This window comes from Pituophis catenifer, unplaced genomic scaffold (genome assembly GCF_029215685.1).
Source record: "Pituophis catenifer annectens isolate HBS135680 unplaced genomic scaffold, rPitCat1.0.hap2 SCAF_3, whole genome shotgun sequence".
Lineage (NCBI taxonomy): Eukaryota > Metazoa > Chordata > Lepidosauria > Squamata > Colubridae > Pituophis > Pituophis catenifer.
Window position 1 is genome coordinate 29,904,807 of NW_027256883.1, and position 12,307 is coordinate 29,917,113.

Consider the following 12,307-nt stretch of genomic DNA (forward strand, 5'->3'; position numbering starts at 1 on the left):
AAAGACTTTTTTCTATGGACATCAATAATCTCTGTGTGTGTGTCATCTATCTATCTATCTATCTATCTATCTATCTATCTATCTATCTATCTGTACCATTTATCTGTCATGATTATATGTAGATAAGATCATAATCATGGAATACTTATGCTATTACAATTATTAGTACTGAAAAGTACTACAATTCTTGAATAATATACAGAGGTCTGTAACTATCAAGTCATGGGAAATTATTTTACATAGAACTCCCAAACCACAAAGTATGGGGATATTGCCTAAAACAGAACATTGCAGTGACGAAAGAAAATAAGGAATAAAAGTCATGAGAAACAAACTATTTTGCTGTGATACCCATGGCATTTAATGTGAAGCAAAATAAGTATTTTTCATGCTGGCATTTTTTTCAACCTAGTTTCTTTGTTGCAGTGGATGGAACTGAGATTCAACACATTGGCAAAGTGCCCACATTGCAAAAAAATGTAAGTTCCTACAAATACAGCTATACATCCTAGTGTTTATGGATGCAATTTTATTCCAAATATTAGTTCTCAATTAATGCATGTTATCTTTAAAAAGAATAACATTAACAGTGTTTACATTGTCAACTGATGTTTTCATTTCTAACGTTTTCAAGTCAAAATCTTGTAAACTTTCTTGATTGTAAATGCTTTGTATACAGTAATTATTTGCAAATAAAATGGTAAAAACAATTTAGTTTTTCTCCTGTTAGCTTATCTACCTAATTGTCTATCTAATTGTCTATCCAGACATTCATCTTATGGTAAAATTAAGTGAGTGATGCATGTACAATTTATAGTAGGCTGGATTTTCACTTTTTTTAAAAAGTTCAAAGCTGATGAATTACTACGTAGAACTGCATTCTAGACAATAGATCTGGTTGAGGCTACTCTTCATAATGAGATACTTCAAATCTGAGTTATAAATACTTGCTGCCATATACATTTTAGAATAAAAATCTTACTGTCTTTGTTATATTTAGAATCAGAATATAAAGTTCAGAAAAATAATACAAACCAGGTTTTAACACCCAATAAAAATGCTTGAATCATATCCATTATCCAGATTTTAATGGTAACAAAGCAAAATTCATCTATAAAAACTGAAAGTATGAAATATAGCAGTTCTAAAAAAGTCAAAACTACCGTGATAGAAATAGCATTTATTCTTTTTCAATAGTGGGAACCCTTAGGGAACAGATTAAAAGCCTCAATTAACAGTGATCAAGTAATGCTTTCTCTTCTGTTTTAAAGTAGAACATTTGTTATTGAAGTAAAACTGCCCAAGTCAATCAGTTTAAAGACATTCCACCAAGATTTAAGGGGGGAAATCTAATCACAAGTTGGCACATGGGTCTTTTTTGTTGAAATCAGCCTTAGAGCTTTTGGATAATCACATGATAGCTTACTATTCCTGCAAATATTTTGGAATGTCTGTAACTAAACAAACAATTAGAATTATGAAATATTTTTCACACTAATCCCAGAACATGATGTGACTTTGAACCCCAAAGAGTTTAAACTGCAGTATTATCTTGTACGTTCTTCAGTGAACCTTCAAAATCATTGTATCAATCTGTGTTTAATTCTGGCTATGGAATACTGTGTGTTTTCAGTTCTTCTGTTGGATGTGCGCTCCCACGAAGACGGTGCTGTGCATATATTACAATTGGAATGATATTCATTTTCATTGGCGTTGGATTAACTGTAAGTAGCATTAGTGTTGGTTTTTAATATTGAATCAGACATATGGTATGTCTTCAACTACCCTGCTTCCCCCAAAATAAGACATCCCCTGATAATAAGCCCAATCGGGCTTTTGAGTGCATGGCAATAAGGCCAAGTGCTTATTTCAGGGTTCAAAAAAATATAAGATAAGGTCTTATTTTCGCGGAAACACAGTAGTATCTTATCAAAAGGTTGCAAATCAGTTCTGCCCTCTAAAAATCTAGAAAATGTCAAAATACAAGATTTGCCTGCAGATTATAAATTAGAATTTATGGCCCAGATGACAAGTAGTCTTCAACTTATGACCAATTGTTTTTTGGCAAAACCATGTCTGAGTGAACCACTGGTTTTCTTTAGGACTGTGGCGTTTTTCTTAATGACTGGGGTGATTTGTTTAACGACAGCCACAAAAAAGTTGCAAAATCAGGTTGGTCAGTGGTTCCATAAGGATCATACATTTGAAGATTACTTGTACATGAAATAGAAATTGTCCTGTGTCTTATTGGCTGTGCTCCAACTAGATTTTTAATGGGCCTGATGGTGTCTTCAGCTGCCAAATAGAGAAGGATGCAGCCTTCATACTAGGCTGGCTTATGTTCCCCACATAGCCCAAACACCACAAGACAAATTTGCACAAAACAATCACCCATCAGAAATTACATGCAATACCTTCCATGTTGTCCAGAAGGGCCTTGCTTTTCTTTTTAGCAGAGAAGAATTTTTAATATAGATATTAAATTGTATTTTATGAGGAAAGACATTTTTACAAAACACTTTTGTTAGTTTAGACAATTTATTCTGTATTTTGCATGTACGAAGACTATTTGTCCTTGCTAATTTCTGCTAGAAAAAAGTGTTGTAAAGAAGAATGTGGTTCCTGGCTTCTCTAGCTTTTGGTTCTAATGAGAAATATTAGCTATTCTCAAGTATGTATGTATGTACACACACACACATACACACACACACCAATTGCATGTGTTTATAAATTCCATCAATTCCATAACAGTGTTTGGGAGGAGAAATTATTTTTATTAACTCTTTGTTTACAATACTGTGCACACTTACTCAAATTATCATGAATTACATGATATACAATTATAGGTGACTAAACTGTAGTATTATAGTATGTAGTATATATTAGCAAAAGGTTTAAATGAGCTACTTAAAAAATGTGTGTTATTATAAATGGTGAAGCATACTAATGATAAAGTCATATTCTAAATTAATACTCAATTTCTTCATATAGTATCTTGAGAAATACAATAAGATCAGCAAAGTTTCTCTGGAAAAAAATGAAGGGGAGAAAAGTGTGATGATAAGAGTGACAATTTCCTATTAGAAAACTGTAAATTAAAAAAAATGAAAGCAGATATTTCCTTGACGCATCTAACAGAAAATTTCTTACATTCTTATCAAGATATATGTTTATATCCAGCAATTAAGAACACCTTAGTTAGTAAGACTGGCTGATCCTATAGAGGTGGCCTTTCTGACTTTCTTCAGTATTCGACACAGTATTTGTAATAGAACTACGTGTTTTATATAGATTTTTAAAAACATTAAATTATTCAATCTTTCGAATCAGTTCAAGCAAAGCAGCAGATAGGTAATCCCTGGTTTATGACCACAAGTGGGAACAGAATTTCTGTTGCTAAGCGAAGCAGTTGTTAAGTGAATTATGCCCAATTTTATGATCTTTTTGCCACGGCTGTTAAGTGAATCATGAGGGTCATTAAGTGAATCACATGGTTAAGTGAATCTGGCTTTCCCCATTGACCCTGCTTGTTAGACGCTGGCTGGGAAGGTACAAATGGTGATTACATGACCCAGGGATATTTATTTATTTATTTATTTATTTTATTTTATTTTATTTTATTTTATTTTATTTTAATTTATTTATTTATTTATTTATTTATTTATTTATTTATTTATTTATTTATTTATTTATTTATTTATTTATTTATTTATTTATTTATTTATTTATTTATTTATTTATTTATTTGGATTTATATACCGCCCTACTCCCGAAGGACTCAGGGCGGTGAACAGCCACAGAATAAAACACATAAATACAAAAATTTAAAATAGAATAAAAATGAATTAAATAATTTGGCTGAGATAAATTTAAAATACCCAATAATTTAAAAACAAATTAAAATTTACATTTAAAAGAGGAGAAGATTTAGGCCAGGCCAACTTGATGAAATAAAGTCTTGAGAGTGCGACGGAAGGTGCGCAGATCCGGGATCCTCCGTATCTTGGGGGGGAGCTCGTTCCAGATCGTAGGTGCCCCCACAGAGAAGGCTCTCCCCCTAGGGGCTGCCAGTCGACATAGTTTGGTCGACGGCACCCAGAGGCGCCCCTCTCTATGGGAGTGTACTGGCCGGTGGGAGGCTATTGGTGGTAGCAGCGGTCCCGTAGATAACCATCATAAATGTATGCTGGTTGCCGCGTACCTGAATTTTGATCACATGGTCATGGGGATGCTGCAACGATTGTAAGTGCGAGGACCACTGTAACTTTGAAGGGTCAGTAAATGAATGGATGTAAATCAGAGGTGGGTTTCAGCAGGTTCTGACCAGTTCTGGAGAACCGGTAGCAGAAATTATGAGTAGTTTGGAGAACCGGTAAATGCCACTTCTGACTGGCCCTGCCCCCATCTATTCTCTGCCTCCCGAGTCCCAGATGATCGGGAGGAAATGGGGATTTTGCAGTAACCCTCCCCTGGAGTGGGGAGGGAATGTAGATTTTATAGTATCCTTCCCCTGCCACGCCCACCAAGCCATGCCATGCCCACCAAGCTACTACCACAGAACTGGTAGTAAAACATTTTGAAACCCACCACTGATGTAAATCAAGGACTAGCTATATAATTGTTATTAGAAATGGTTAGAAGTTCGGCTGTTTTAATCTCAGATTTTGATAATTTGTCAGTTAAAAAAAAAAGTATTCCAAGACTTAGTACTGTACATTAACTATTTTCCCCCATGTGTTTCTTTTTAAAGGTTGGTACCCAGGATTTTGCTAGAACATTTCATGCCACTTATGTTTCATGGGCTGTCGCTTACCTCTTTGGCTTAGTCTGCTTGGTTCGAGCCTGTTATTGGGGTGCTGTAAAAGTCAGTTATCCAGAACACAGTTTTGCATAGACTTCTAATAGTATCTTATTGAAAAATGGAGCTTTTTAGAGAATCTGATGGTTATAGGAGCCGAGTAATTTAAACAGTTTTCCTATTAAATGTTTCTGTTTTGTTACTAAAGTTTTAAGGCTGGGGATCCTTTTAAGAACAAATGTTCATTGCACTACATTATATGCAAATAGTTTGTTTTGCTGCTAGATTCCCAAACTCTGAATACTAAAGCTTTGTTTACAGAATTGTACATCTGTCTTAAAAGAACTGCTGAATTCAATTTCAATTTATAGTATTTTTTTTCCAGTATTAAATGTGCTTGTGCCATTTGGGGATGAATATGTAAAAACAAGAAATATTTATAGGTGTTTCTACAAGTGCTTCACATTTGTATGTACACTTTTAAAACTGTCAAAGCATCTTGCTTTAGAATGTTAAGCAATAAACATTTTGCTTGAAATGCTTAGTTTAACTTTCACCTAAGATCAGCGTGACCTTAAAGAGTGTGCATCATTTTCAAAGAAGTGGAGTTTTTCTTAGGGATATACTATCCTTTCAGATTTCCAGTTTGAGAAATACGGTATTTTAGTAGGCTAGCTAAAGGAAAAAAAGTTCATTTACCCTCTTCAAGTTGAATTTCAATTCAACTTGAATATTCTTTTTTTTAATTCTTGTATTTTTTTTAAACATCAAAAGCCATGATTGGATTTCTGGAACTTCCCTCTGGTTATTTGTATGAGTTCCTTTACAGGGTCTAAATAAGGGAAGCATTTGATATGACTTGTTTTATACATTTAGATGATTATAGAGTGATGTTGGGCTATCTCTTAGTTTGTTTAGATTGGTCGTTTATTTTCCATAATGGGAGAATAACTCTCCAGTCATTATAAAGGGACATATTTATAGCTTAACAAGTTAATAGGAAATTAAATAGAGCAAACAAGTTATTCTGATCATTCCATCAATGTGTAGCTGGTTGGTACAGTATTAAAAACTAATCGTGCTAAATGATAGAATAAAAATAATTTTTTTTCATGACTTGTTCACAAACAGAATATTGGGACCAGTTACTGCACTGACCAACTTTGAAATTTTACAGAATATGGGTTTTTAAAAAAATTTGGAGGGAATACCCTGAGCTTTAGATTATAGTAGTCTTTAGACAATGGAAATCAAGAAAGTAGATTAAAATGGATTTTCTAGGATTATATATATATAATAACCCTGATAAAGGACAAAGTGATGCTTGGCTGAGGATTTGGAGCACAAAAGAAAAAATCCTAAATGTACATGGAAGTTGTCTTTGTATAATGTTAAATGTACAAAAGCAGTAGCTCAGGTTTATCATGTACCTTTTAAAATATATTAATAAAGATGATTATTGAAAATGAATGCTTCTGCTCTCATCAGTTAGTGTTTAAAATTCATACTCTCAAGGCACTTGCCAACAAGTACTCAAATCAACAAGAAACATTTAAATATGCATGTATTTTGTGTGTGTGTGTTTGTGTTTGTGTTTGTGTGTGTATGTATTTCATTTTTATCCCGATTTTTAAAAAATGCTGTAATTTACAGAGGTTGTTTTTGTAAAATAGATATTTGGAAGATTTCTGTTCAAATTTCTGAAATGTGTCCTCCTCTATTTGGATGCAAGGAAATTCTCAAGGTCGTCTAGTTAGTGATGATTTTTGGTTAAGCGAACCCTGATTTTTGGAACAGAAGTTGCCATTGCTCTCTTTAGCTCAGAAATTCTCCAACCAGGGGATCCACCTCTTATTGGATCCCCTTTTTTGAGCCAGCGAGTAAACATGGACATCCTCCCCCCCCCCTTATCAGAAAGTCGGATCGCGTGCAAATTCCTTCCCTGGTGAGGGCCTTTTCTCCCACTGGCAAAGAGCTATCGGGGAAAGCCCTCTGTGCCGTCTTGGTCTGGGAAATCTCTCTTCCCACGCCCTGCAGCTAGCAAAGTGGCCTCTTTCCCATAACATAATCCTCAATTCCTCTTGTGAGTTTCCTTTATATCCCACCCAACCTAAGGGGTAGGAAAAGGACCCCCGGTTTCCCCTTCTCCTGCTAGGATCTTGGCCAGCCGACTGCAAAGGAAGCTGCCTGGAAAGGGAACAGAAGCGGTGAAAGACAGCTCGTGTCTCCCAAATGCCCATCGACGAATAGAGAGAAGCTTCCCAGATCCACATATGTAGACAAAGATACCTATGTGGAGATGTAGTGATGCATAAATATGTTATGGGGGGGGGGAAAGTCTGTGTGTTTATGCGTGCATGCATACCTGCGCGTGTGAGCATTCGGGGAAACCAGAAAATGTGAGGCTGATCCTCTGGTCCAGTTGCTGGGTTTTGATCTCCTCCACGCAAAACGCAAATCCCTTGTGCTTTCGGGAACGCATTTTGAAGACCAAGAAATCAGATAAGATTTGCAGGATACAGGATTATTTTTCTATCTTCCCACAAGCCACACTTAAAAGTGACTGCAGGTAAATTTCTCCCACCGAGGTACCCAGCAACACCTTGTTTTGCAGGCAAGGTCTTAACTGTCTATTGAGCGAGTACAGGGTCATCCCCTCTGGTTTTGGAATATCTGCGCAGGCGTCAACAGCAAAAGAGAACATTTCTAGACAACCGCTAAACATATACAATTTGCCTTGACCACCTACAAAAGTGGCAGTTGGACCTTTTCAGGAAAAGCTTTAAAATGTCTTTATACATTGGGGGGGGGGTTAAGAAAAAGGATGAGATACTTTATCCACGGATAAATTTATGGTACCTCCTGACTACAGTTTCTTTTAAAACTCAGACCCACCAATTGAAGTGGAACTTGATCCAAGAATTTGGGGGAGTCATTAACTTTGCAAAGCAGCTTTTAAATCACATATACTTTCACTGCCACCCCGCCCAAATCACAAGCAAAAAGTGTTTATTAAGGGTCAATGTTTATATACAGTATAGAAATAAATGATACATTTGGTAGAGGCAATGAGTCAGAAAGCAACTAATTGAACAATAAAATACATTAATTAGAAGTAGGAATTGAACAGTAGAAAACATTGGTTCAAGATAATAGCAAATTTATGGATTACTCTACATGACTGCTTTTTCCAAGTGTTTCTTTCTTTCATAATACTAAATGTATTCAAGGACCTATAGAATACACTCCTTATTGTTAAGTTTCTGAAGAGGTTCCTGCAGCTAAAAAAAATAAAGAAATGTCTTTGGTTAAAACGAAAATGGGTATCTTGAACTTCAAAAGGAGACATGGATGTCATGCTAAAGCTACTATCATCTTTATTAAAAAGCTAATAATGAAACCTACAATTCCAGGTAACACTACTATGGAGGAGAAGACTACATTACAGTAATTTTATTTATGGGTGAAGTCCAAAAATCATCATTTAAAGACTCATGACACCATACAATTTCAATAGTTTATTTGTGCAACTGAACAAACTGATATGTAATATTTTTAAAAATGATGTGTTCATTTTTATATTAAATCATTTTGTACTTTCTAAATAAAAAAAGCAAGTTATTAGAGTAATTATATATTTATGCCCTTATTTGAATCTCACTCATTTCCTACAGTATATGTATAGTATAATAAGAGGCAAATTGCATCTCAGTACATAAACCATAAAACCTTTGGGTGCTCTGTCCTACCTAAAATCAGACAGTAAAACTCCATCTAAAACTTCTAAATAAACAATCAAATGACTACCCGGGTCCTCACTTAAGCAGTTCATCTGTCTCTAATCATAATCACCAAAGGAAAATGGTGTTCAGCCCTTCCTGGAAAGCTGTAACAGCACAGCAAAGCAAATGATGGTGCAACACTCCAAAATGTCAGGTCTATTCCTGAGAGGGCCTGCATTTGGGCCTACAACCTCTTGAGAAAGCATCCATTTGGGCCCACAACTTAGTGTATTTTCCATAATATTCACTCATATCTTGAACACCTAGATGGATTGGAGAAGGTAACCAGTAAGGTACTATGGTGCCACAACATGGAGATCATTATAAAGTTGAATTGGATTCAGAAGCTTAATGTAACTAGTACAGGGACTGTAGTACAGGTAATCCTTGATTTACAACCAGTCACTTAGCAATCGTTTGAAGTTACGACATACTCCCCTGAAAAGTACTTATATGTTTCTGAAGTTCTGATGGCTAGGTCACATAATCACATTTTGGGCAATTGGCAACTGGACCACATTTATGGCAATTTACAGCATCCTGTGGTCATGTAACTGATTTGTTTTTTGCAAAACCCACTACCCAGTTAAAAATAATGGGTTTGCTTAACAACTGTGGATTCCCTTAATAACCGCAGCAAAAAAAAAAAAAAAAAGGTTATAAAATCAAATTGGTCACATGGACAGACTCCATTACTGTCATAAATTGAGGACTACATGTGTGTGTGCTATACAGCAATATTAGCACATGTGTGTATGCTATAATGCAATATTAGCATAGAGCCACCATTGATTTGACTACTATAATTTGTACCCATTATAGTTTCAAAATGTTATAGAACTAAATTCTTTGATTGTAGTTAGGTCCCTAGAGTCATTGAGAATCAGGAAGCATACAAATTTAACTTATTATTATTATTATTATTATTATTATTATTATTAGTAGTAGTAGTAGTAGTAGTAGTAGTAATAGTAGTAGTAGTAGTAGAATTTGGCATTGTGGAAAACCAGAAGACTGAGTTTTAGCCTTCTGTTAGGCATGAAAGTTGGTTGGTGACTTTCGGTCAGTCACAGTCTTTCAGTCTGACCCACCTCACAGGATTATTGTGAGGTGTTGGAAAGTAATTACTAGAAAGTTAAACCAACTCCATTTTAGAAGTTAGTGCTTTGCTATTACAAAAAAGTGAAAGCATCATGTAGGTAGATAAGGAATAGATTAAATAGATTTTGCTTCTAGCAAGAGAGATAAGATGTGCCAATTAGAAAGTAAAAAATCAGCCTATAAAATTAGTTGCATAGGGGAGATGGGCGGCATAGGGGTTGCATAGGCGAGATGGGCAGCATAAAAATATAATAAATGAAGAAAAGTAGTATTTTTATTAGGAATTTAGTATTAGAATTGAGAATTCTAGAATTAGGCATGCAGAAATTAATTATTTGTATATGATTATAAAAGAATGCTGCAGACAGGCCCAGATTGTATTCAATGCTTGTATGTTGTATGTTTGTCTTGTGTTAGTAAACTTTCGATTATTTTTACATTATTAAATTATTATTAATTACAGCATCTGGTATTGATGCTGGATAAGGAACAAATCATAGAAAAGTAGTTTATCCAACATGGAAAATGATACATACATTAAGTATATATGATACATCAGAAAGCAAGTGATCTAACAATAAATGGCATGATTACGTGTAAAACCTTAACAACAGAAAACATTTATTTGGATAACATTTCACAAGTGGCAAGTTTATAAGTTATATTACTCCTTCCCAGTTGGATTTGTATCTTTCTTAGAACTTGCCACTGTATTCAAGGATTTTTAAAAGTATATGCTGTTGTTTAGTGCTAAAAATACAAGTCTTCATTTACCAAAAATTTTTCTTGGTTAAAAAGAAAAAAAAAACATATTTTCCTGAAGTTAAAAAAGTGACCTCCACTGCCATGTTAAAAGTGCTAGTATATTTATTTATTTATTTATTTATTTATTTATTTATTTATTTATTTATTTATTATATTTCTATACCGCCTTTCTCCTGTAGGACTCAAGGCGGTGTACAGTCAAGAAAAGGTAGTAATGAAGCCTAATGTTTGAGGCAACAGAATCAACTTGTTTGAACAACATGCAAGTTAACCAGAGATCTTTACACTTTTAGATTTTACAGCAAGACTATTCTATATGTACACAAAAATGGAAGGACACTTCGATTTCTACCATGGACAAATAATAGAATAGAATAGAATAGAATAGAATAGAATAGAATAGAATAGAATAGAATAGAATAGAATAGAATAGAATAGAATAGAATAGAATAGAATAATTAGCCAAGCGTGATTGGACACACAAGGAATTTGTCTTGGTGCATACACTCTCAGTGTACATAAAAGATACATTCGTCAAGGATCATAAGATACAACACATAATGATAGTCATAGGGAAACAGTCAATATTAGTCTTAAGGATACCAGCAACAAGGTTACAGTCATACAGTCATAAGTGGAAGGAGATGGGTGATAGGAACGATGAGAAGATTAATAGTAATGCAGACTTAGTAATTAGTTTGACAGTGTTGAGGGAATTATTTGTTTAGCAGAGTGATGGCATTCGGGAAAAAACTATTATTAGTTGTTCTGGTGTGCAGTGCTCTATAGTGTCGCTTTGAGAGTAGGAATTGAAGCAGTTTATGTCCAGGATGCAAGAGGTCTGTAAATATTTTCACAGCCCTCTTTTTGACTCGTGCAGTACACAGATCCTCAATGGAAGGCAGGTTGGTAGTAATTGTTTTTTCTTCAGTTCTAATTATCCTCTGAAGTCTGTGTCTGTCTTGTTGGGTTGCAGAACCAAACCAGACAGTTAGAGGTGCAGATGAGAGACTCAATAACTCCTCTGTAGAACTGTATCTGCAGCTTTTTGGGCAGTTTGAGCTTTCTCACTTGGCGCAGAAAGAACATTCTTTGTTGTGCTTTTTTGATGACGTTTTTGATGTTGGGTGTCCATTTTAGGTTGTGGTTGCAGAAGCTGATGGAATTAGCCGAAATGGCAAAATTGATAATTTTGATTAAAGAAAAGAATATAAGTACTTTTCTTTCCACATGGAGACTACTTCTGAACTTTGTGCTTGAAGTGGAAAAGAATTAAACTCTGATTTTGGGTTTTACCTATTAGACTGACAGATAGAAATGGCTAGTTTATATTATTATGAAAAAACAAAAAGTTGTGATTTGATGTTAATGCATTTTACCGCAACAGAGAGTCGGAAGTCAATGCTTTTTCCTTTTCCTAATCCTTCCTCACTTTTTTCCCTGCCCCTTCCTCCCAACTGTTTTCCTATTTATTTTTGTATTTTGTATCTTATTTTATCTTATAACACAATTAGTTATTTTATCTTATAACTCAATGAAAAAATGACAAACAGGAGAAGTGCTAATATTATCTTTTTAATAAGTTAATAATTAAGCCTAAAGTTTGAGGCAACAGAATTAACTCGCTTGAAGAACATGCAAGTTAACCAGAGGTCTCTTACACTTTTAGGCTTCACTAAACGTATGTCAAATTATTCAACAGTTTAAATATTTTTATATTCCTCTTTCTGCAGTTTCAAACTGGAGTAAGAAACCTAAGATTCCTCCAAATAAATGGATATTAAAGAGCGAAGGCAACAAACGGGAGCCTTCCCCGTTCTCCATAGGAGCGCGCCTGCAAACTACCGCCGAGAAGCCAAAG

General features: G+C 34.7%; 1 protein-coding gene across 2 annotated transcripts in view; it reads left to right on the forward strand.

Moving 5' to 3' along the window:
* PIP4P2 (phosphatidylinositol-4,5-bisphosphate 4-phosphatase 2) overlaps positions 1-12,239 on the forward strand; it is a 33,289-nt gene extending 21,050 nt beyond the window's left edge. The window contains exons 5-7 of one of the 2 annotated variants that reach the window (XM_070942138.1): positions 427-479; positions 1,634-1,724; positions 12,180-12,239. In XM_070942138.1, coding sequence (XP_070798239.1) covers positions 427-479; positions 1,634-1,724; positions 12,180-12,230 — 195 coding nt within the window. In that variant the 3' untranslated portion in view covers positions 12,231-12,239. Of the gene's footprint in view, positions 1-426; positions 480-1,633; positions 1,725-4,750; positions 5,015-12,179 lie in introns of those variants that run through there. The other variant, XM_070942136.1, reaches the window with a different exon arrangement.
* The last annotated feature ends 68 nt before the right edge of the window (positions 12,240-12,307 follow it).